This window comes from Camelus ferus, chromosome 9 (genome assembly GCF_009834535.1).
Source record: "Camelus ferus isolate YT-003-E chromosome 9, BCGSAC_Cfer_1.0, whole genome shotgun sequence".
Classification (NCBI taxonomy): Eukaryota; Metazoa; Chordata; class Mammalia; order Artiodactyla; family Camelidae; genus Camelus; species Camelus ferus.
Window position 1 is genome coordinate 16,173,946 of NC_045704.1, and position 26,515 is coordinate 16,200,460.

Here is a 26,515-nt window from a genome sequence, read left to right on the forward strand (position 1 = left end):
GAGAGGGACCAAGATAGAGACAGAAGATGAGAGACAGAGAAGGGACTGGGGGGACAGGACAGTCAGTGAGATGGGAGAGAACTGAGAGGTCAGAGAGAGACTCAGAGAGCCATCTACTCAGACATAGAGCTTGGGAGACTTCCTGGTCCCCACCTGGCCTGCTAGTGACTCTGACCCTTGTTCTGTGACATCCTTATATCCTTTGAGAAAATTCCCTCTGGGCTTTGGCCAGTTTGAGGGGTTCTGTTTCCTGCTGCCCTCTCTGTCTTGGCACAGCCGTGGGTGAGTGCGTGGCTCTGATGCTTGGTGTTTTTCACTCTGGATGTATGTGGGTGAGTTTCTGAATGGAACTGTTGAGGCTGGTCTCTGGGAAATCTCTGAATTTTCTCTCTGACACTCTTTTTCTGGGCCGCTGAGTTATTTCCGAATTGGGAATCTGTGGCAGTTTCTGTGTTCCTCCCCTGGAACATGATGTCACCTTCGGGAATTCCCCTCCTCCCAGGGCTCCTGGCTATGGCTACTGTGGTTTCAGCTGCCTCCTCCCCTCGCCAGTGTTTGGACTTGAGATTTAGGGCTCACTTCACCCCATATTCTGTCTCTTCCCCACCAGGCATCTGACTTCTTGGTGACAGGAATGGGGCCTCTGTCTGAAAACAAACAATGAGAGCCTTGGTCCTGAACAATTCTGTGCAATGGGAATGATATAGGTTCTGTTATTGAAGCTCAAAAGTGGGGTCAAGGCAGGGCTGACGGGTAGGGATAGGGCAAAAGTTAGGGATGAAGTCAAAGATGGGATCAAGAAAAGGGCAGGTCTCAGGGATAGGGCTTGGGTGTGGTGAGGGTCAGTAGGAGGGAGAGGGCCTTTGGTGGCTGGTATTCCCAGGGTAAAAAACCTTTGAGTCAGTAAATACTTGGGAAGGCCAAAAGGTCCAGGCTGTCAAAATTGCTGAATTAAATAAAATGTCTTATTGCAGGTCTGGATGAGGCTGGATGAGGATGTGCTGGAGGGAGATTAGTGCCAGTTGGAAAGGGTGGATTGAGTCAAGGAGCTGTCTGGTTCCCCTGACAGCCTCTCCCCTGGCCACTCCCCACCTCTGAGCCCTGAGGGGCGGTCTGGGGTTTCACTGAAGCCACCCACCTCTGGTTCCCACAGCTCCCGGGGTTCTCTCCCCATGGCCCTTTGCTCTTTGTATTCATTCAATCAGTGCATGTTTATTAAACACCCACTGTGTGCTTTGCCCTGTCCTATGCACTGAAGATACAGCAGTGAGCAAGAGATAAAATTCCTGCCCTCCTGGAGGTCCCATGCTGGATGGGACTTGGGTGGAGAAAGATAATTTTTTAAAAAATGTAGACAGGTACTATACATACCAGGGAATGGTAAAAGCTGTGAAGAAAAATAAGACACAGTAAGGAGACAAGGAAGAATTTCTTCAATATTCCTCCTTTGTGGCTGCCCAACACTTTTTTGGGGGGGGGGTAACTAGATTTATTTATTTATTTACTACTACGATTATTGTTTTTTAATGGAGATACTGGGGATTGAACCCAGGACCTTGTGAATGCTAAGCACGTGCTCTACCAGTGAGCTATATCCTCCCCACCCACCGTGGCTGCCCAACACTTCTGACTCTCCCTTTTCTAGCTTCTTCTATGTATTCTTCCTTCCCAAGTCAGAAACAAAAGAACCTTCACAGCTTTGTGCTTCTTGAAGCAGGTGTGAGCCTGCGCACTAGGTGTCATCAGTTGACTTGCATTTGGAGGGGACCACGTGAGCCTGTTCTAAGCAGATGTTTTAAGGCTGTGGCCTGGCTCATCCATTGTTCTTCTTCTTTTTTTGGTGGGGGGGGGTAACTAGGTTTGTTTATTTATTTATTTATAATGGAGGTACTGGGGATTGAACCCAGGACCTTGTGCATGCTAAGCATGTGCTCTACCACTTGACCTAAATCCTCCCCACTGTTGTTCTTCTTTGGTTCCCATAACTGCCTGTACCAGATGGGGCTGCTCCTTCAGCCATGATCGTAGGACAAAGAAGATGTGTGAAGGAGAGCCACAGCTGACCTGCTGTCAACGTGTAACATGAATGAGGAGTTGATGATTCAAAGCACCAGGATTTGGGGGTTGTTTGTTATTGCAGCAAAATCCAGTGAAAGCTGACTGATAGAAAAATCCTCTCTGAGATGGGGAGTTGAAACCTAAATGAAGTCAGCCCGGCAATTGCCTGGGGATAATTCAGGCCCAGGAAAAAAGCAAGTGCAAAAGCCCTGAGGCACAAACCTGCTTACTGACTTGACAAAGGGGAAGGTGTGGCTAGAGTGGGAAGAGTGATGGGGGTATAAGGAATAGTTTGGAGAGGTAGGAAGGGGTCGAATATTATTGGACCAAGTGGCCCATGGTAAGATGTTTACATTTTATGGAGATGGGAAGACTTTCGAGGGTTTTGAGCTGCTGTGATCAGACTTGTGTTTTAATGGGATCCCTCTGGCTGCCATGTTGGGGACAGGCTGTAAGGGGTTGAGTGTTGGAGCCAGTGGGGAAGTGACTGCAGTGGTCCAGGTGGGAGATGATGGAGGCTCACCGCTGGGTGATGGTGGGGTTGGAGAGAACAAGCGGTTGGATTCTAATGTATTTTGAAGGTAGAGACCCAGGGATTTGCCAGCAAATTGGATGCGGGGCATGAGGGAAACCTCTCTTTCTCACCGAGGACCCCAAGGTCCTGACCTGGCGGAAGGAGGAGGTGCCTTTGACTGAAATGGGGACGAGGTCAGAAGTTGTAGGTTTGGAAGGAAAAGCAAGTGTGGTTTTTGGACATAAATGCTTGCTTCTGTGCGTCTCCCTGTCAAGATTCTAAATTCCTTGAGGGTTGGGACCAGTTCTGGACATTTTTCTTTACACAAGTGCCGAAATATCTATTGAAAGAATAAATAAGTGAATGGATGTCTCCAACGGGCCTGTTACAATTCCTTGGGGCTCATCCCATGAATGCCTTGGTTTTCTAACTTCTGCATCCAGGAGAATCACCTGGAAGCTTGTATCATCAAGCAATGGGGGAAATATTTCCTTCTTCTTCTCTCTCACATTGAAAACAATAAATAGTAGCATCATTATGCCTTTTTCTGCTGTTTACTCAACCATGTATCTCAGTGATCTTTCGATAAAAGGACATAACAAGCTGTCTCATGCATTCGTTTGCTTATTCATAGCCATGGATCATTCCTTTGGATGAACACTGTGAAAATTTTGAACGTGTCTTCAGCGGATAGCCGTTTCAAATGTTTCCAACTGTTAGCATTGGCAATCTGTCCTTCTCTGAGTAACCACATCCACACCATTTCACACGTGTGTGACAGTATTAGTTCCATAGGTTCCTAGAAGTGAATTTGCTGGGTCAAAGGTCACGCGTATTTGTGGTCTTGGAGGATAGTGCCAAATTGTCATTCAGTGCTCTCTTGTCAGCAAAGTCGGAGATTGGTGGGGTTTCCTACCCAGGGTGGCTCATGGTAGTGAACTGAAGCTTTTACAATTTCAGATGTGAAGGTTTGTTGCAAAGGGTTTGATGTAGGAACCTGGAGGCTGGGCAGGAGGGTGGGGAGAGAAAGAGAGGGAGGGAGGGGGAGAGAGAGAAAGGAAGAAAGAAGAGGGGAGGGGGAGAGAGATGGAGGCTGAGAACGGTGAGGTGGGGGCTCCTGAGTGTGACTCCCTTGGTTCAAATTCCATCTTCACCAACTAACAGCTGGTGGTTCTATGCAACCTGTATGATTCTCTTGCCTCCTTTTTCTCACCTGTAAAATAGAGGATCATGAAAACATGAGGTGATGGTTAAATCGGTTATTTAGAAATGAGTTATATGGCTAAAAATGTTGTTTATTTTGCTGCTCAACAAACAGCAGATATTATTTCTGGTGTCCTGGGGCTTGTAGCACCTTGCTGTGCACCCTGACCAGGAGGCATGTGGGCAGCAGAGAGCCGTAGGGTTGTTTTTTCTAATTGAAGTATAATTGATTTACAGTGTTGTGTTGAGCCGCAGAGTTTTGTGCAGGGCAAAGACCTCATGGCAGCTAAATCTCATGTTCCTCACGTGGAAAACAGTGATGAAAACCCCTGTCCTGCCCTCTTTGTGGTGCGGTCGTGGACTGGACAGAGCATGGGGTGGTGGGGTTGGTGAGGGCAGAGCTTTTACCTTCTGTACTCTGAGGCTGGGTGGGAGAAAGCTGGCAGAGAAAGCCCCAAATAACAGCCACCTGCCTGTCCTTCCCCGAGAGCTACCAGAGGGGGCATGTCCTCTCTCTCACCTCCCACTAGCGCCCCCCTACAACCCTCATATCTTTTGGGGTGTAGTGGTGCCTCACAATGGTTGTTCCCCTCGGTTCTCCCCTTCCAGATCCTGCAGTCCTCTCACCGCCCAAGGAAGGAAATGAAACCCGCCCCCTCCCAGCCTACTTCTACCCACTGTGAGTCATCAGAGCCACACCCTTCAGCACATCCCTGTCATTTGCAGGAAAGAGTCCAGGTTCTGGAGTCCTGCGTGACCTGGCCCCTGATGAAAGTCTGCTGTCTCTTCCTCTCCCCCTTTACACGTCAGCCCTGCGGAAACCCTTGTAGTCCTAAAAAGATCATGTTTGCTCACCTTCAGGCTGGAACATTTTCCCTCTGTTCTTCACTGGCTACTCCCACTTTAGGTCATGGCTGAGCCATCCCCTTCTCCAGGAAGCCTGCCAGGAACCTCCCCGCCCCAGGCTGGGCAAATCCCTCCTCTGGTCTCCCAGAGCCCCCTGAGTCCCACTGTCCCAGCCCTGCCCACTCTGATGTGTCACTCTTTAGGGATAGATTTGTGTCACCCACTGGGCTTTAAGTTCCACAGAGGCAGATCCCAGGGCTGTGCAACTCACAGCTAGGCAGTGACAATTCAACTTCCTCATCTGTGAAATGGAGCTAATAATAGCATCCACTTTCCAGGGTTTGGGGAAATAAACGGAAAGGATGCATTAAAGCCCTTGAGCGCAGTGTCTGGTAAATATCACCTTCAGGAGATGTGGCTGCTCGTGTTCATCATCTCAGTGTGTTCTCCAGGACAGCTAGCCCCTCTGCAGGATGCCCTCCTGATCCCCCAGGCTGGATCAGGAGTCCCTTCTGGGCTCCCATGTCCCAGCCCTGACTACTCTGGGTTGTCACTATCTGGGGGTGCTTCTGTCTCTCCCACTGGACTGTGAGCCCTGGGAGGGCAGGGTGTGGCTCTCACAGCCACCTTTGGGTTCCCAGTACTGCCCAGCACAGGGCTCCACACAGCCCAGGTGCCAGAGAAAGGTGTGTTGAATGAGTGAATGTATGAATGAATGAATGGCTTTAGTGATTATTTGTTCTCTGTTATATGTCTTTTATTCCTCCTTCCCACTCTAGCATATACAATTATGTTTTCTAGAAATACTGGAATTTAGAGAAAAGTGTGTGTGTGTGTGTGTTTGTCTCTGTGTGTGTGAGAGAGAGAGAGAGAGTTTGAGAGACGGAAAAGGTTGGGTTGGGTGGAAAGAGGGGTGGGCTGAGGACTTGGGCAAAGAATGGGCTGGATTTTGGAGGTTGAATCTGTAAACTCTGTGAAAGCAGAGACCAAGTCTGTCTTGTTCATGGCAATATCTCCAGCATCTAGCATGGATCCCGACACAGAAGGTGCTCAATAAATATTTCTTGAGTGAATGAATGAGCCAGGCATTGTTAAAATAGCTATGGAACCTTGCTGTGCCTCTGTAATTGTGAATCACAGTGTATTCTGAGTAGGCGTTGAACTGGGAGTAAGTTCTTTGGGTCCCCCTTAGAGTAGAACACCTGGCTGAAGCGCAGGGGAAGCAATCACGGGGCTACTGACTCCACCATCTTCAGACATCAATAATTGATGCAGGCACTCCTTCCTGGCAAGCATGCCAGCAGGCATTAACAGTCGATGGGGAGGGTGGGAGGAGGATAATGGCTCAGTGATAGAGTGTGTGCTTAGCACTCATGAGGTCCTACGTTCAATCCCCAGTACTTCCATTAAAAAAAAAATGGATACAGGTATTCCTTCTTGGGGGCATGGGTGGTTTCCCAGAATTCTTAATATAGATCTTGGCCCACTGCCAGTCTATCAAAAATGGTAGTTGAGACATTCACCTCATGCTCCAATATGGCTGCTCGGTTCCAGCGATCACGTTCCCATTCCTGCCAGCAGGAAAGGATGCTCCCTCACCTTAAGGACATGTTCTGTAAGTCACACGTAACACTTCTCACATTTTATTGACAGTGTAATTTTTTTTTCCCCTTGGACATCATGTACCCAGCTAAAATTGAGGATTCTGTTACTATGGAGAGAGAAGAGAATGAATTCTGGGGCTCTGAGGGCAATCTCTACCACAGCTGCTGACGAGGTTGGGCTATTCTACTGAGGCCAGATGACTATTCACCCCACCCTGGGGTTAGGGTAGAGGCCTCAGGATGCCTGACCCAGTTTTTCTGAGACAGAGAAAAAGTGAAAGGAGTTTGAGTTAAGTTATTCCAGTTAAACTCCAGCTTGGAGAAAGGTTTGGAATTCAGTCAGTGCTTTCATTTCTGAGCCTTTGAGTTTTCCTAGTTGTGTGGTTTTGGTCTCTTATTCATTCAACAAACATTTATTGAGCACATGCTGTACAACAGATACAAGTCTGGCATTCATGGAGCTGAGAGTCTAATAGATGAGATAAATGTTAAATAATCACACCAATAAATATTTAATGACACAATGTGGTAAGTGCTATAAAGCAGAACAGTACGATGAGAGAGTTCACCCCAGGGATTGAATTTATAACAGGAGTGGTCAGGAGATCTCTTTGAGGAAATGTGCACAGTTTATTTTTAGTGGAGGGAGGAACGTCACAGTACTCTCAGCTGTTCCAAAGCGCAAGAAGTATTGCTGCAGCCGTGGCCAGAGGACAGCTGGAGGCTGGCTGGTGGCCGAGCAGTGGCTGTAGTGTCACGTCTGAGAAGCAGATAGACTAGGAGCTGCAGGAACCAGCTCTCTCCATCACCACCCCGGCAGCAAACGACTAACTTCTCCTTTGACAATGGAGGGAAGTGGGAAGAAGAAGTGGTAGGGCAGGATACCTCAGGTGGGTGAGGAGCCAGTTAGACAGTAGGGACTTCTGAGCAAATCTGGACCCTTGGACAGGCCAGGTCTAGGATCCCAGAACTGCCATAGAGTCAGTGATCTACACATATGGATGTCAGGGGATTGATTTATTTATTTTAACATTGGGAGTAAGAGTTGCACTGTCTGATATAATAGCCTTTAGCCACAGGTGGCTAGATAAATTAAAATTAATTAAAAATAAAGAAAATTTAAAAATTCAGTTCCTCAGTTACACTATCTCCATTTCCAGGGCTCAGCAGCCACCTGTGTTGGACAATACTGTATTGGTCAGTGCAGATACAGACATTACCATCACCACAGAGAGTTCTATTGGACAGCGCTGGTCTAAGGCACAGGATTTGGAATTGAGTAGACTTGAGTTGGCATCTCATGTGGCTGTGTGACCTTGGACAAATCACTTGCCCTCTCTGAGCCTCACTTTTATCTTATGTACATGAGCACAGTGACATTTCCCCGACATAGGAGGTGGGAAGCCCATGAGAGGATGAGAAGGAGGCTCCAGCTCCAGGAAGGGAGCAACAGAGCAGTGGAGTGATTGGAAACAGGGATTTCAGAGCCAGGGAGCATGGCTTGGAGACCAGCCCCACCGTGTGCTGTGGTGATGACCCTGTCATACCCTGTCTGAGACTCACTTGCTTTGTCTGTAAAATGGGGGTGGTTCTCCTTTCCTCAATGGGTACAGTGAGGATGATGTAACACGTAAGAAATCTAGTGTAGAGGGTGGCACATGGACAGCCCTCAATAGACAAGATTTGAACTCAGGTCTGCTACTATTATTGCTAATTGTAGTAATATGGTAGGTGGCTTTGTGTTGACACGGTTGTGTGTCACAGAAGCACTGAATGTCCCTCAAATGTTAGCTATATCCACACAGGAGCACTATTCATACTCATTTTAAGCAGATGAGTCTCAGAGAGGGTAAGTGACTCGCCTAGGGTCACACCAGTACCCTTTGCCTACCATCTGTCAGGATTCTCCAGTGAAAGAAAGTGTTGGATCTTATTTACAAATGCATCATGGATTTCTGAGGGTTGAGACCCTTCACCCACTTCTCTGCATTTGGAAGGTGTTTTTTTTTTTTTCTCTGAAAAGGAGCAAAAATAAGCTGCATGTGTAGAAGACATATTTTGGAGTATCTGCCCAGTTTATAAACCAAAACCTCTCCCCCCCCTTTTTTTTCTGAGTACTGAGTCTCCATAGACAAGGAGCTGGAGCTCTGATTGTACAGAACATCTCTTACCCTTACCCCAGCTACAGTGATAGGGCCTGTATTGACACCTGTCCCAAGTGAGCCAATCAGATACCTTCTCCAGGGGGTTCAGAAATCAGGCAAAGGGATGCTGGCTAAGTTGGGCTGTTCCTCTGAACATGAGCATTGGGGATTTAGAAGCTATGGGATGGTGCCTTTCTCCATGTGGACCAAGAAGCATTGAGTGCCCATTTGCAGAGAGACACAGAGAACTGTGAATTCTATGTTCCTGGAGAAGAGGTTTACAAAGGCTGAGGGGTCGGGGACTGAGAGAGGCAGTGAGCAACTGCCCTGGTTCCAGCAGCTCTTCTGCTTTCTGAAAACACGCTCGAGGCTTTGGTGGCAGATTACAAGAATAGCCACAGATTTTTCTCTTCCCATCAAGGATGAGGTCATTTCCCTACCCCTCACCATGTGACTTGCTTTGGCCAGTAGAATGTGGCATAAGTGATATGTGCCTGTTCTTAACCTTGGCCCTAAGAGGCATTGCAGTTCTGCTCTCATTCTTGGAATCCTGCCTCTGTCTTGTGAGTATGCCTGGGTTTGCCTGCTAGGGAATGAGAGATGACATAGAAGAGTGGCTAGTTGACACAGCTGAGGCTATCCTAGTCCAGACAGCCCCTAGGCAACCTGCCAACTGACCAAAGATGCATAAGTGAGCCTGGCAGAGACCAGAAGAACTGCCCAGCTGACCCTGGCCCACACTGATAACCTGTAGAATTGTATGCTAAATAAATGGCTGTTGTTTCAAGCCACTAACTTTTGGGGATAGTTTGTTACACAGCACGTGCTAACTGATAAAGCCTTCAATTCCTGGAACTCTTCCTGGGTCCTTATATTAAATTCCTTAAATTTCTAAATTCCCTGTGTTTTTTCTTGAGCGACTTCAGTGAATTTCTTTTGCTTGTAGCCCAAGAGTTTCAAGAAATATAGACTGCTTGTTTATGTGGCTCCCAGGGACTTGGTGAGATGAGCAGATGGGGTATTGGTAGATGGCAAGAGGAGATGAGAGCAGTCCCTGGGGTTTTCAACAAGATGGGGACATCCCAGAGACAAATGATCCGGAAGCCAGGAGGAAGGAGCTCCCAGGAACTTCCTCTTGTCCCCAGCCCCGGGATTCTCCCCACCCCACTGCCTGTTCCTGGTATTACCTCTTGGGCTGATAGACAAGTGCCCACACTTCAGATGCACATTGTTTTTTTGTTTTGTTTTGTTTTGTTTTTTTGCTACCCAACATATCCTGTCATGTAATAGCAGAGAGTAGTTCTAGTAATGCTTGAATTATTAAAAATGGTACTATAACCTCTACCTTCTCTTGGAGCTGTGTTTATGAGACTTCATGCTTTTGTGATTTATCCATATTTGTTCCATTACTGTGTAGTATCTCTCTGTGGAACCCACTGTGAGAAAATACAATAAATTTGATTGAAAAACAATTTGGGAGCATCAATAAAAGCTGAAGATACACATATTCTATAACTGAAATTCCACTCTAATTATCCACTGAACAGAAATGTTCACAATGGGTTCCACAAAATGTATATTTTGAAACAGGATATTGTAAAACAGCTGTCAGTATTTTTGAGTACACACAAAAATTCATGGTTAAGATCTGCTTGCAATTATCTCCTTTTGTCTAGAGTCATTTATTTGTTTTTTAGTTTTAGTCAATTTATTTAAACTGAAAAAAAAAACCCAAAATGGTTCAACCATTTCTTCGTCTGCCACACCTACAAGGAAGAGAGAAAAATAACAACAATAGCAATAATAATAGTAATAATAATAAAATGTGGCCAACGTTCATTGAAGGCTCACCATGTGCCAAGCATTATTTACAATATTTTACTTTTACCATATTAGTTAATCCACATACCTACCCTTTGAGGTAGGTGTTACATTACCATTATCCCTGTTCTACAGATGGGGCACAGAGCCATTAAAGGATTCACCCGAAGTCCCACAAGGTAGCATATGGCAGAGCTGGGATAAGCCAAAGGAGCCAGGCCTTAACTGCAAACCACGGGGAGGGTCAAGACAGCCATGCTTGTCCTCGGGACCTCACCTCCAAGGTCACAGCTGATTGGACAAGGCTGGTTCCTTCTGGACGACGTCAGCATCGGTCTATCCTAACAGGTGTTGGCCAAGGTGGCGGGAGGACAGGAAGGGATCCCTCCTGCCACTCATAGAGGTAGGGACTCCAGGTAGTCTGGGTGAGGATTTTCACACCAGCCTGATTTCTCACCTTTCTCTTCTAAGAACCTAACTTTAGAGTTGTCTCTGGGTCTGATACAAGATCAGCTCTTTGTCAGCGTCATGTCCTTGATGAGTTGATGGATTTCTCTGAGATTTAGTTCTACTCATGTGGAAAATGAGCACAAGAACAGTCCCCATCCATGAGAGTTGTTGTGACTTGTCTGAGGGCATGGGAAATTGGAGCCACAGTGACAAAGGTGATGTGGGTGATTCAGGCAGCAGCCTGGCCCTCCCCTATTCCCCAACTCTAAAGGTTCCATACAACACTCACGGACTGGAGACCTGGCCCCAGGCCCTCCCAGCTGGTCCACGAGGCCTTTCCAAACCATTTCAACATGCAGATTTCTCTTCCTCAGTACATAAGCTACCAAGGCTTGTATTGTCAATGGTGGAGAAGAAGCACTGAGGGTTAGGGGCTAGAACCAAGAGTGAGGCAGGGTTCAGGGTTCGAACCCCTCTTAAACTGTGGGGTCTGGAGCCAGTCCCTTCTCTCTGAGTCTTAGTTTCCTCTTTGACACAAAATGAGATCTTCACTCCTACTCCACCCCACCTCCTGCCGAGCTCTTGTGGAGATTAAATAATGTTTAATAAGCACATACTAGGCGCTCAATCCACAGTAGGATAGTACAGTATTATCATCCTCTTGTGGAGATTAAATAATGTTTAGTAAGCACATACTAGGCACTTAATCCACAGTAGGATAGTACAGTATTATTGTAATAGTTAATTTAATCTAAGATTAAAATGAAAATCAGATGTAAGTGAGATTCCATCCCTCCTCTTTCCTAAATCCTCCATGGCTCCTGTCTCACTCAGAACAAAAGCCAGGTCCTTACATGGCTAACAAGACCTTATGCTGTCTGGTGCCCCACCACTCCTGCCCCCTCTCCACCCCTGTTTCCTTCTCTGATTCCATGTCCTATTTCTCTTCCCATTCCTCATGCCACATTGGCCTCTTGGCTGTTTCTTGAACATGCCAGTCAGATCCCACCTCAGGGCCTTTGCACTTGCTGTTCCCTCTGCTGGGTATGCCCTTCCCCCAGATCCACTGGCTTCTTCCTTCCTTTCCTTTGCTTAATGTCTTTGCTCCCATGTCACTTTCTCAGGGAGGACTTCACTAGCTTAGTTAAATTGTGTCCCAACCCCACACTCCCTGTGCTCCTTCCCAAACTTACCCCGCTCCTTAGCACTCACCATCAGCAACATACTATTGATGCTTTACTTGGTCATCACGTGTACCATTGGCATATCAACTAGACTGCAAGTTCAGGAGGGCAGGGACTTTCCTCTGTTTATTCCCATGGTATCCCCAGTGCCTGGCACATGGTAGGGACTCAACAGTTATGTGTAAAAGGGATGAATAGGGCTCTGACCATATCCCTGGCCCTGCTATAAAGGCTTTAGAAATATTACCTTGTTTAATCTAAACAACGGCTCTCTGAGGCAGGGGCCGTTATCATCACCCTGACTCTGCAGGTGGGCAAACTGAGGCACAGAGAGAGGAAGTGACTTGCCCATGGCTTCACTGTGGGTAAGTGACAGAGCTGTAATTTGAACCCAGGTCCAGGTGGGAAGGTATAGCTCAGTGGTATAATGCCTGCTTAGCATGCACGAGGTCCTGGGTTCAATCTCGTACCTCCATTAAAAAAATTAAAAAAAAAAAAAAGAAAACACCTAATACCCTGTCCCCTCCCCCAAAAGAGATGGCCCTAGCTCCAGAACCCTCTCCTGTCTCTTTGTTCCCCAGAGGCCACTTTGAGAATGGATGATGGCACATCAGGGGTCAGCGTCATCCTTTCTGTTTTTGTCATCCTTTCTGGATGAGCTAAAAGCTCCTTGGGATGAGGCTGTTGGTCTGGCTTCAGTCTCGCTGCAGGGCAAGTTCTGTGCCTTGTGGGGGCTGAGTGGATGGGAATGAGGGACGGAAAGTACCTTCACTTCTGGATTAAGGTGAAAACTATGCTTCCGATCAGTAACACGATCCCCACAAATGCAGCCACGATGAGGGCGATGGCAGATCCTCCTGACAGGGAGAGAGTGGGGTCCGGCCGGACAGGCGCGGGGTCTGTGGGATCCACATTGGCTTCTGGGGACCGAGAGAAGGAGAGACTAGGGAAGCCACCCTCCTTCCATACCCCATCCCAGCTCCTGCCATTCCACCTCTTCCCATCCTCTGGGTCTCCACCCCAGCTTCTCCCTGTTCTCCTGCCCCAGTCTCTCCCCACCCATCTCCCCACCACACAGAAGCCAGAGGGGTCTTTTTAAAGTTCAAACTTGATCCTGTTCCTTCCCTGCTCAGAACCTTGCTATGGCTCCCCAGGACTTCACCTTGGCCTTTGAGTCCTTGATGCCTGGCCAGCCTCAGCTATCTCCACCCTCCACCTTTATAACGAAGCCCCACTGGATCCTCCTCAATTTTCTTTCTTTTTTAAAGTTGAAGTAGAGCCGATTTACAGGGTTGTGTTAATTTCTGGTATATAGCATAGTGATTCAGTTATATATGCATATATATATATATTCCTTTTCATATTCTTTTTCTTTATAGGCTATTAGAAGGTATTGAATATAGTTCCCTGTGCTAGACAGTAGGTCCTTGTTGTTTATCTATTTACATATAGTAGTTGGTATCCACAAATCCCGAACTCCCAATTTATCCTTCCCCACCCCCTTGGATTCCACTCAATTGTCTGAGCTCAGCCCCTCTCTCTCCTACTTCCAGGCCTTTGTCTGGAATGCCCCTGGAGTGCCATTTATGCCATTTTCTCCCCCTTGGGCTGGATAATTCCTGTGTATTCTAGAATCAGCTCAGATGTCCCCTCTTCCAGGGAGCCCTTTCTGATTCACTTGCTGAGTTGGATACCCCCTTGGGTCCCACAGACTTTTGAGCTCCCCCAGCCCAGCCTTGCGCACTCTGGTCATTACCATTTGTGGACAGGTCTGTCCCCTACTGGACTGGGAGTTCTGTGAAGGCAGGGCCAGGGCTGTCTCTGTCACCAGATGTCCTCAGCACTGCCCAGCATGGACCAGTCATATAATAGGTGCTCAAAAAACATTTTCTGACCAGTTGATGAGTGAGGAAAGGGGTCTTAGAAGTATTGTCATTCTCAGTAAACATATCAGGGTCACCAGATACTCTGAGATTTAAATTTTTATCTCCCAGTAAATCACTGCAAAACCAAATCCTGAAGCTTCCACTGAACCCTAGCTGGGGAGAGGAGGCAACTTTTCGGAATGCAGCCAAGCCATGCCCCTTTCCATGCTCTGGGCCTTTGCTTATGCATTCCCTGCTCTCTAGATCCCTCCCCATCTTCTCTACTGGCCAGCAACTCTGCATCCTTCCAGCTTGCTCCATGCTGCTCATCCTCCATGGATAGAAACATCAAATATAATATGCATAACAGCTGCTATTTAAAGGTGTTATGCCAGCCTCACCCATATACTGTTTCAGTTTCTTGTAGCAATCTTGCAGAGGTCTACACAACCACCTCTGTTAGACACAGGAGGAAGCTGAGGCTCAGAGAAGGGACATCACTTGTTCTAGGTCACCCAGCCAACAAGGCATAGGGGCAGGAATTGAACCCCACTTTGGCTCCCAAACCACTTTTCTTATCCCAACAACTGGCTGTTCTTGTTACTGCCACCCGAGCCTCCAAACACACTACTGCACATGGTAAGAGGCACAAATGAATAATAATATAGATAATGCTAATCACAGCAGTGATGCTTGTCCATCCTTACTGAGCACTCACTAGTGTTCAGTAGTGCTAAGCGCTCTTATTTTAAGCTGTTCACCTGCTTATCTCATTGAATGCTCACAACTACACTTTGGAGTGGGCACAATTATCTTCCCAATTTTACATATGAGGAAACTGAGGCACAGAGATGTCAAGGTACTGGTCTAAAGTCACACAGCCAGGAAGTGGTAGAGCCAGAATTCAAATTCCAAAGCCCATGCTCGGAACCACTCGTTATATTATCACTTTCATTTTTCTCTCCCACATATGCTGAGACTCAGAGAGGTGACGGGGCTTCTCAGGTTCACAGAGCCAGCAAATGGTTGGATCCAGGACCCAGGCAGCAGCCTCCAGATCCTGCCCTGAGCTTTCATTAGAGTTCATGTCTTTGGGTCTCAGCCTCCCATCTGTAAAATGGGCTAATGATCCTCACTCTGCCAGGCAGATGAAAGAATGGGGTGCCTTCTTGGCTATAAAGGGCCTCAGAGGGGACTGCTCATAGAAGTGGCTCAACGGAATCAGGAAAGCTGGCCACTGACCAGCAAGGGTGCAGGGGTCTGGGGTGACGGTGGGAGACTCACGTGGCAGTGAGATAGTCACGGGCCTGGAGAAATACACTGCCTGGCTATTCTCAGCGAAGCATACGTAGGTGCCCAGATCCTCTAAGGACAACCTCTGAATAATTAGCTTCTCCCCGGTCCCACGAGGCTTCCCATTGAAGCTCCATCGTAGCACAGGCTCAGGGTTGACGGAAGCCACCCACTGCAGGATCACTGAGTAGTTGAGGTCACTGTAGATGACACCGTTTGTATTCCCTGGGAATGTCAGCAGCAACACCCCGTCCAAGTTGGCTGTGCAAACAAGGAGCAAGGTCATGTGGGTGGAGGCCACTCACAGAGACTGAGCACTTCTTCAGTTCACCACAGAGGCATTCATTCATTCATTCATTCATGAATGAATGTGCTTGGAGTGCCTGCTCTGTGCCCAGTGTTGCTCCAGACACTGGGGGTAGCAGAGCTGTTGGCGTCCTCACCCTCAGCACTTCCAACTGCCAACACTGCACCTGTTGCCCCACGGCTGCCATGGAGGCAGCGGATCAGAGAGCTGGGAAGTGGACACGCCCATGCCCTCTACACTGCTCTGCTCTCAGTTTCTCACGCTCACCAAGTCCTCTTACCCCTCCAGCCCTGTCCACACTGTTCTTGCTGTCTGGAACAACCTTTCTCATCATCTTTACTGGCTAACCTCCCTTCAGATAGCATTTGAAATGCCACTTCTGCAGAGAAGCTTTCTTTGGCTCTGCCCTTGAGATTATTCCTTTCACGTCTCTCTCCCCCGCCAACTGGGAATTCCATGGTGGGAGGAACCAACTCTGTGTCATTCACTGCTGAGTTCCTCCTTCTCCAAGAAGCCCTCCCAGGCAATCCAGAGGGAGCCAGGCGCCCTCTGGGCTCCCATAGCCAGCTGGCTCGTCCCAGCCCTGCCCACTCTGAGACATCCCTGTCTGGGGATGCATCATTTTCCCCACTGGATGCTGAGCCCAGGAGGGGAAGGCCAGACCAGGGCTGTCTCAGCCAGGTTGTGTCTCCACCACTGCCCACCACAGGGCCAGGTACAGGGTCAGGGTGGTGGTTTGTTGAATTAATAGATAGTAATGGGGTCATGCCCACCTCAAGCCTTCCCCTGAAGCCCCAGCTCCCTAACCCATATCACTGCTTCTAGGGACCAAACACCTTTTCTTCACACCCCATCATTCACCCACTGTGGAGCTGGGAGCCCACAGGCATGCTGGGACACAGAGACAAGTTGGGGAGTAGGCTGACCAGCAGGTGGCTTGCCTGACTGATCTAGAAGCCAAATGCACTGTGGTTGGAAGGAACCATTGGCTAAGCTTGATGTACACTTGGCTTAAACTTGGGATGGAGGGAGTGGGTGAGACCCCCAAGGGCATCCTCAGATAGAAACTTGTGGCAGAAACTTCTGGCTATCTCCCTCCATCTCTTCTCCCCTTCTTCCTTTAGTTTCAGAATCCCACCTTTCAGCTGGGTATATGATTGCCCAGGATAAAGACTACATTTTCAGCTTCTCTTAAAGCTAAGTATGACCATGTGACTAGTTCCCAGCCAATGAGATGTGAGCAACCTCTGTGTTGGGCCTTAAAAGGAAGGCATCTTCACTCCCCTTCCCCTCCCCTGTAGTATTGGTTGGAGTGCAGATGTGATGAGAACCATCTTGGGTCCCACAAGCAAGACAAAACCTGCTGATGATGGAATAACGAGAAGGAGCCTGGGTCCTGATACCATGAAGCCACCATGTCATCCCTAAATGGTTTATGCCAGACTGCTACGTGAAAGCTAAATCTCCTTCTTGTTTAAGACACTGTTACTTTGGGTCTTTGTTAGAGCATCAATCTCTGAGTCTTATATGGTCTCCATTATGGGCTAAATTATGTCTTTCCCTTACCTTCTCCAAGATTCATATATTGAAGCACTAACCCCCAGAACCTCAGAAAGTGATAATATTTGACAATAGGGCATTTAAAGAGGTAATTAAGTTAAAATGAGGCCATGAGGGTGGACCCAAATACAATCTGACTGATGTTCTTATAAGAAGAGATTGGGACTCACAGGGAGACACCAGGGGTGACAAACAGAGGAGAGACCATATGAGGACACAGGGAGAAGGCAGTAATCTGCAAGCCAAGGAGAGAGGCCTCAGAAGAAACCAAACCTGCCGACACCTTGATCTTGACTTCCAGCCTCCAGAACCATGAGAAATAACTTTCTGGTTTTTAAACCTCCTGGCAGGTGGTCTCTTGTTGTGGCAGCCCTAGTAGACTAATACATCTCTAAACCACCGTCTAGGGAGGATGAGTCTGGTTAGCCTCAGGACTTTGTTTTTCCGGTTTAGGTGTGAAAGTTCAAGTCCAGAGCTGAATAGCTCATAAAAACAGAGGTGAGTTTGAAGGCTGCCACCAGAGACCCCTATCCTTCCCCAAGTGATAGTGAACAAATATTTAATGAAGATCTATTGAAAAGTGTGATAGGTGACAAAAATGGCCAAGCACATTGCAGCTCCTCTCATCAGGAGGTGAAGCTTATTTCCCTCCCGTTGGAGCTGGGCCAGTCATGTGACTCATTTTGGCCAAAACAATGTGGTGGAATTGATGGCACGCTAGTTCTGAGTCTGGGCCTCAGGAGGCCTTGCAGCTTTCGCTCTTGTTTCTCTTCCGTTGCTGAGTGAACAAGCCCGGGCTAGCCTGCTGGTGGATGAGAGGCCTCGTGGCCCATTTACCCCCATTGTCCCAGCTGCCAGCCAGGCCACTGCCAGACATGGGAAGGAGGCCACCCTGGACCAGTGCCCAGGTACTCACTCCCTAGCTGACCAGAGATACATAAGTGGGCTCAGCTAAAACTAGCTGAGACCAGAAGAACTGTCCAGCAGAATCATGAGCTAAAGAAGTGGTTGCTATTTTAAGTTTTGGGTTGGTCTGCTAGGGAGCACAGAATGGATCCTGATGGGCCCTGCTGACCAAGAACTCACCCCTCCTGCCATAGGGCCCCACTCACCCTTGACCTGTATCTGCTCCGTCACACTCCTGCGTCCCTTGCTCGTTTCCAGCACCATGGTGTAGCTGCCCGCGTCCTGAGTTGTCACATTTCTAATGACCAGGCTGCCTTGGGTGTCCAGTGTCTCCCGGCCAGTGTGGCCAGGCCCTGGGAGACCCTCAGGGGAGAAGATCATGGCTTCCGTCCGGGCCTCGTGCCCTCGAAACCAAGAAGTGGAGAGAACACCATCGAGGCTTCCGCGGACAGGCAGGTGGGCATCAGCTCCTTCCGTCAAGGGCGCCAGAGATGCAGAGGAAGGCAGCTCCAAGAATGCAAGCAGGGTGCCTTGGAGTGGGGAGCAAGGAGAGGAGAGAGCAGGCCAGCAATTGGGACCAAAGGCAAGATGCTGCCCCAGCAAGTAATCCTTCCTGACCTGGTGAGATTGAGTACCACCCAGAGTTGATGATGACAATGGTGATAATAATAATAATAAAATAGTGTAGAAATAAAAGAAATATTCCTTGAGCACCTGCAAGCCAGACATTGCCTAAGTGTTGGACATGTATTATCTCCCTTATTCCTACATCAGCCCCACAAAGTACTTATTATGCTGGATGTCATGCAGGTTCATCCTCCACCTTTTTCTGCTCCCTCAACGGCTGACTTCTCTGAGCTGAATCACTAGGGATCCCTTGCCTTGGGTTTCTGGTTGCCTTCTGCCAATGGAGGCATTGGTGAAAGGCAGGAGGACAGGAGCAAGTGACCTTGAGGGAACTGGTCCCATAGCTCCCTCCCTGCTCCATCAACACTGATTGGCGAGGTCCCTCTACTAAAGCTCCCGTTGGGTGCCCCCCTCCATATACCACTCTTTTTAGGCTTTGGTGTCTGCTCTTCCTCTTATAGCTTCCAGCCCAGGGGAAGTAACAGCTTCCCGCTGTTGCTAGCCGTTAGGTGCTGCACAGTTCCCTGTCTTCCATGGGTTACCCATGCCCTGCCTACACCTCTGCCAATAGCCCCCCTATTAAACCCCCCTCATTACTCCTTTTGAGTAAACCATCTGCTTCTTGCCTCAACTCTGTCTGATACAACTATTATACTCCTATTAGAGATGAGGAAAGGGAGGCTCAGAGAATTTAAGACATTTGTCCAGGATGTCTTAGGTGATAAACAACAGAGCTGTGATCCATGCCCAGGCAGTTGAAATTCTCAGCCACTAAACTGTACCATCCAGTGTGCCCCCATCCCCGTTTCTCTCACTTCCTCTAATTAAATTTCCATATTGCTTAGAGAATGAAGTTGAACCCTTGGAGTCTGGCCTCCAGACCCTATGCACTTGCCCACTCTTCTTTCTCTCACTGGAATGATCACCAATGCAGTAAAAACATCAACTTCAGTCAAAAAAGACTGAAAAAATTGACATCATAATAAAAAGGAACTTCTGCAAAGTTTAATAAAAACCCCAAGCACCCACAAAGTCTAAAAGACCATGACCTCCCAGGAAAAATTATTTGCAACTCATATCACAGACGAAGAGCCCATTTCACTAATACAGAAAGAGCTCCTAGATATCAGTAAGAAAAATATCACCATCCTAACAGAAAAATGTACAAAGGAGATGAGAAGGAGGTTCACAGAAAAGAAAATTCAAATGTCTCTTGACATAGGGAAAAACGTTCAGTTGTACTCATAGTAAGAGAAATGCAAATGAAAACAAACCAGGATTACGCTTTTCACCTATCAGGTTGGCAATGATCCAAAAGTCTGACGCCATGTGTGGGTGAGGCTGAGGGCAACAGGAAGCTCGCACACGGGGCTGGTACAACCCCGGGTGGAGGACAGTCTGGCAAAGTCTTTCAAGATGAAAAATCCCCATATCCTTTGACTTTGTAATCAAACATCAGGGAGAGTGTCCCACAGATACACTTTCCCAGTCTGAAATGACTAAGGTGCAGGGTTATTTGCCACACTATATCGATAATGGCAACTGCCCATCCATAAGGAACTGATTAAGTAAATGATGGTCCATTCACACAACGAAACAATACAGCTATGCCAAAGGATGAGGAAGAACTCAGGGAAAGGTCACTGAAGTAAGTAGTTAAGCTACAAATGCACACTGCTGAACAGTCTGTGTGGTATGCTACCTTTGCTGTAAAAATGGGAGAAAAGTAAATATGAATTTGCATTTTCTTGTAAACACATAAAGAATCTCTAGAAGGGTACATAAACATAGTGGTTATCTGTGTCTGGGGTGTGGGGAGGGAGGGGACGTGGAAAATGGGGTAGGTTGGTGGGGGGACAGACTTCTCTAAAGGCCTTTTAATATATCCTTGAGACTCGAGCCATGGGGATGTATAGCCCATTCAAAAATTAAGTAAAATTTGAATAAATGAAATAAGAGAGTATAAACTAGGTTCTTAATTATCTAAGACACACAAATGCACACATCCCAGAATGCAGGCTCCAGAGCTGGACTGCCAGCATGCAAGTCCCAAAACTTATTAGCTCTGGTGACTTTGGGAAAGTTACTTAACCTCTCTGAGCCTCAGTTTCCTTATCTATAAAATGAGAATAATAATGTCTCTGGTGATTTTCGTCTGGGGACGATTTTGCCCCCCACCCGGGGGACATTAGCAACATCTGGAAACTTTCAGGTTGTCACTACTTGGGATGGGGGTGCTCCTGGCATCTGGTGGGCAGAGGCCACGGAGGCTGCTAAACATCCCACAGTGCACAGGACAGCCCCCCACAACAAGGGCTCATCGGGTCCAACTTGCCGGTCGTGCCGATGCTCAGAAGCCCTGGTCTAATGCTTGTAAAGTGCTTAGACTAGTGCACTAACAAAGTGACTGTCGGATAAATGCTGGACATTATAGTTATCATCATTCTTATCATTCTTGCCTCCACACTCACAAGTACTGTAAATATGCCTTTTAAGATAAAAAAGCTATAGAATAAGTGGTTAAGTTTTAAGGGTCAGAAATAGCCACTGACAGAACAGATGTTAATACATCAGGTTTCTTCTGGGTAAATTAATAAGAAATAGTGGCGAGAGAGAATGCATCCCAGGGCAGGCGGCATCGTCAGCTACACATGCACTGAGCCCTGGGAGTGGGAGTGAGCGGTCTCAGAAGGCGGCTTCCAGCAATCAGCTGCTACTGTGTGCTGGCTGAGTGCCCGGGACTGCGCCAAACTCTCAACTGTTACCTCACAGATCCTCTCAGCAACTCTGAGGTTGGCACTAGTCTGTTTTACAGGCAGGGAAACTGAGGCACAGCCAGCACAAGTCTCAGAGCCACGGTCATAAGTGGATTGCTGGGAGTTGTCCCGCCGTAGGGCCTTCTGGGGGGCTCACTGCCTACCTCCCTCCTCCATTGATTTTTATCTCTGAGTCGGCAGCTAGTGTGACTTTTCTAACCCCCTGCTCGTAAACCTTCCATGGCTCCCTAGTGCCCTCAGTGCTCCTTTGCCTGGCATCCCCCTCCCTTTTTTTTTTTTTTTTTTTTTTTTTTTTTTTGCCTGGCACCCTTGCTACATCTCCAAGACCCTCTCACCACTCTTTCCTCATTCTCTGCATCAGTCAGACTCCGTGCAGCTGCTCTGGCCTCTGGGCCCCTGCCTGTGCTGTTCTCCCCACCTAGAATGCTGTTCCTCCCCAACTCTATATCCAGCTGTGATTCAAGCCCAGGCCCCCACCTCCCCTTCTGAAATCTTCCCTGACCCTCAAGTGTGCTTGGTAATAGATACTACGATGTTTCAGCAGGGAACTTCAGTGACTTGATGGGGTGATGGAAGCTCTTGCCAAAGTGACAGGAATAAAGTATTATACCCAAGAACCTGCTCAAGATTTTGCTCTTCTGTCTTGATGGAAAAGTTTGCTGTCTTATGCTTATGAAGCAAGAGCACAGGGATGCAATTGGCATAGCTGGTGTCCTATCTTTCTGAGGTCCTGTTTCGATTTTGACAGGTTTGAAAGGTTCCCCATCCCCATCCCCATCCACCACCTCCCCAGCTCCAGACCTGAGTCCTCTCGTCTGGGTCTCCCTCCCCCTACCCACTCCTGCCCCAGCCAGCGATGCTTGGTCAGTGCGATCTGGGGATGGGTCTGTCTTCCTTCTGGACTGTGAGCCCCAGGAGGGCAGGGCTGGGACTGTCTTGGTCACTGTTGTGTCTCTAGCACCACCCAGCACAGGCTGGGCACAGAACAGGCACTGGCAGGGGTTTGTTGAATAAGTGACCAGAGGGGGAGATCCCAGGTCATACAGTTCACATTCTGGGATTGAGTTCTGACTCGGACACAGCTGCAGGTACCTGGTGATTCAGGAGTGTCCTTAGGCATCTTGAGAAGGAAACCTCATATGTGAGCAATCCTCACTCTAGCCGGTGTAGAATCATGGTTTCATTTGCAGACTTTGAGGCCACTGGACGTGGGTTCATAAACCTGACTCTGCCACTTTTATTTCTGAGCTCTGACCCTCAGTTTTCCCACTCGTCATGGAGGGTGGATAGTAGCCAGTTCATAGGAGTGCCTGAGATCCAATGAGATCATGAATTTTCAGGGCCGAGGACGGTCTAACTTAAGTATTATATACATATATATTTAGGTATTTTACATATATATATATAGGTATTTATATATATGTAAACATATATAGCTTGTATATAAGGTAAACACAATATAATAATACCTTACCTATATAAAAATACCTATAAAGTATATATATAAATATATAAAGTGTATATATATATATGGAATTTCAGAGCTGGAAACATATAGATGATTCCAGAACTCTTTTTTTTTTCCTCAGGGGGAGGTAATTAGGTTTACTTATTTATTTATTTTATTGATGGAGGCACTGGGGATTGAACACAGGACCTTGTGCATGCTGGGCATGTATTCTACCACTGAGCTCTACCCTCCCCCTAGAACTCTTACTTGACAGGAGCATGGCTGTTTTATTTTATCTCTAACCTTCAATCAAGTGGGAAAAAGTCTCTATTCAAATTTTTCCTATTCGAGCCCAGGACATTCCCTGAATCACTATATATATTGATTATATATGTAAGCCAGCATGTGTAATATATACATATATATATCAGATTATACCAGATAGATATACCAGAATGTTAAACTTGACTCTCCCATTGTCTCAAAATTTCCCCAGAGGTTTCAGAGGCTGAGAACAAAACAGCAGATGACAAGAACCCTACATTCTCAATTGAGGTCTGGCTAATGGGTTGCCCATCCCCAGTTCCTCCAGCACCAGCCGCTCTGTGCTCACCAGGCTTTGGGACGGGAGACAAGAGCTCATGGAGAGGAGGAGGCGGCACAGAGTGAGGCTTTCTACAGGAGAGGTGAGGATGAACCGGGGGGTCCACCTGAGGGGTGGGGATAGGGGCTGAGGCTTTCCTCTGCACCCCCTGCCAAATGAAGATGGCTCCAAGGGAACCTCTTGGCCAGCTGGAGCTGTGCTCCCTGGAGTTTGTGGGAACTTAAACTGATAAGTCCCCAGGGGAGGGATGGAGAAGAGGCCCTTTGGGGTGGAGGAGAGAGAGGGCTGGGTTAACATGGCCCATACCTCCAGCTGTTGGTGGGACAACAAAGATGTTCACAAGTCTCCCATGAGCCAGTGTGGATGCCTCGGAAGGGAGCCAGCTGGAGGCCACCCTGGCAAAGACACCCCCGTTGGGAGAGGACTTGCTGGGTAGGTTCCCTCAACCATGCCTCAGCCACACAGGAGGCCATGTCTTCACCTTACAACTACAGCAGCCAAGTAGAAACTTTCCTGCCCCCTTCTAGCCCTCCTACCCTCTGCCCATGGCCTTGGGGGGCCGCAGACCTCAGCTCTGGGTGGGGAGAAAGGACACAGAGAGAGAAATAGGAATGAGGCCCACCACATCCCACCACGTCCTCACTGCAGTCTGAACCAGGCCTGAGCTGGGGAGGAGGCAAAGCCTTAAACTAGGTGGAGTTTGAGGTTTGGAAATGATACAGAACTGGCCTTTTCTAAGACCTGGAAATAGAGGCAATTTATTAACTATCTGAGAGGCAGATGTGTGTAATCTCTGGAAGGTGTGGTCTTGGAGGCCAGACCATCTGGGTTCCAATCTTCCTTCTGCTACTTCCAAGCTGTGTGGCCTGGGGAGGATATATAACCCCTCTGTGCCTCAGTTTCCCCCTCTATGAAATAGGGATCATACAGCCCTTGCCTCATGGGGTTGGGAATTAAATGTTACTACATGAAAGCACTTAGAACAGGCTGCCACATAGATGTATTCAGTCACAATGACCTCTCTATATTATGATTGTTATTATTATTACTGTTCTTATTATTAAAATTGTTATTAGATATGGATAGCTGGGGTGAGACGGGATGCTCTGGTAGAAAGTGGCTGAGGTGGGGTCCTGGATTCTGCTTCTGCCCTTGCCAGCTGCCTGCTCTTGGGCAGGTGACCCCGCCCCTATCTAAGCCTCATTTTCCTCCTTCTAAAAGGGGGGTCAATTGCACAGCCTCTTGGGAATTTCAAGAGATCTCGGGTGCCCATTCTGCATGGGTTTTAAACTGACCAGAGTCAGAGCTCCGAGTGGGAGCGTCTCTGATTTGGATAGAGACTCTCCCTGGGGATGTCCCTATCTTGTCCCCAGCCTGTAGGGTTACCCCTGTCTCTCACGCACCTGTTAGAAGCAGCCTCTTCCAGGCAGGGCTGTGGCCGGAGCCGGCGCCCAGAGGACACCTCATGCCGGGTCCTGTCCTGGTGGCGCGGAGGAGGTCGCCGGTAAGGAGTGGGGTCTCCCAGACCGCACAGTCAAGTACTCAGCCTTGGCCCCGCCCCCGCACGTGCCCCGAGCGTTTCCTGGCAACACCTGCGCTTCGTCCAGTCTCGGGTTCCAGCCTTGGGCTGGAAAGTCACCTCCAAGTGGTCACCCTTCTCTAGCACTGAGTTGATGGCTGTGGTGGGTGGGGAGCAGGCTAGGGTGGAGTCCCTGAAGAAGGGGCTCTGAGATTTCACTCCCCTCTCTCTCTCTGCTCCCACTCCCAGCCCCTCCAGACCTGGAGAATGATGAAGGTGGAGGGTGGGGCAGGCTTGTCCTGCCTCTGTAACCTCACGTCAGAGGAGAGGACCGACCAAAGGTCGTCAGGTAGGCGGTGCTGGCCTCTTGGCTTTGCTCCAGACTCTCTGACTATTGTTCTGAGCCTCAGTAAAATGGGGGTGTTAATAATAATGCCTGCCCTAGAGTCAGAGGGACCCATGGACATCAGGTTCCCAGCAAAGTGCCTGGCATATAGTAGGTACTCAATAAATGAACATAGCTATTAAAATAATGCAAATTATTATTGATAGCCGGGGTGTCTTGGGAGTCATATTCAGAAGCCTCTTGTTCATACTGTATCCTGAATTTGGGATTTTGGAAGGGTAAGGCACAAAAGTTCATTTCTCACATCCTTTTGATCCTCTAGACCCATTCTTTCCTTCTCTAATTAATAATTTTATTGCTTAAACTATAACTGATGTTCACTGAACACCTGCTGTGTGCCAGGCACAACACTAGCCTTTTATAGTTGCCTGATTGAATCCTCATAGGAGTCTTGAGGGGCTGGTATGATCATCCTTATTTTCCAGTGGTGCATGGAGGCTGAGTAATTCACCTGACATCTCTCAGCAATTCACCATGGCTTTTGTCAGGTCTTGGATCAAGCCACCTCAGGGCCTTAGCACTTGCTCTTCTTAGAGGTTTACCCCCGTCATCTCATGGCTGACTGCATCTCATTATTCCAGCCTCAAATCATATATCAGCTCCTTAAAAAGGCCTTCCCTAACACCTACTGTAAGTCAGGCCCCAGCTTCTTGCTAGCAAGACACACTGTTTAATTTTCTTTACAATATTTATTACTCTCTGAGATTATTTATTTCTTTGTTTGGTTGTTTATTTATCTGTCTCTACTCCCCTACACCCACCTCCTGAACTAGAATGTCAGATCCAGGAGGGAAGGGATTTTTGTCTGGCTCACCACTGTGTCTCCAGTGTCTAGAACCGTACCTGGCACATTATGGGTGAAAAAATTTCCTTTAGGGGATGCATGAAAGAATGAGTAAGTGGGTGAGCATAATATGAGTGTTGGAATTTGAACTCAGAAGTTCATGCTTTTCTCTCCCGGAGATGTCCAGGTTCTACCCCACCCTGGGGCAAAGTTTCCTCCATGAGTCTCTAAAGCAGTCATCATCAAGTGACTTGGTTATGTCTTTATTAGCATTAGCCATACTGCCTCTTTTATGATTTTTCTGAAGGCCTCTGTTAGGGGACATGGTAGGCCAGGGGATGACCAAAGGATGATAAGCAAATACTTGCAACATCATTAATAACCATCTGTGGATGAGGACTGTAGTTTCCGCTCCACCAGCATTCACTCTCTTTTATCTGGGTAACAGCATCTGGTGCCCTGGAGCTGAAGGGCCCAGGTCTTGCCAATCAGAGCACTTCATCCTCCAACCACAGTGATTGGGTAGAGACTGGACATGTGATCCAAGCCTGGCCAATGAGAGCATATCAATCCCATGCCGGGGTGATGTCTTG

General features: G+C 47.9%; 1 protein-coding gene across 1 annotated transcript; it reads right to left on the bottom strand.

Annotated features, from left to right (window-relative positions):
* Positions 1–12,244: 12,244 nt before the first annotated feature.
* Positions 12,245–24,969, bottom strand: IGSF23 (immunoglobulin superfamily member 23). Its single transcript, XM_006175065.3, has 4 exons — positions 24,617–24,969; positions 17,962–18,285; positions 14,974–15,243; positions 12,245–12,744 (listed from the first exon to the last, which is right to left on the bottom strand). The coding sequence occupies exons 1-4, from the start codon at positions 24,678–24,680 to the stop codon at positions 12,593–12,595; spliced, it is 810 nt and encodes a 269-aa protein (XP_006175127.1). The 5' UTR covers positions 24,681–24,969; the 3' UTR covers positions 12,245–12,592.
* Between the last annotated feature and the right edge of the window lie 1,546 nt (positions 24,970–26,515).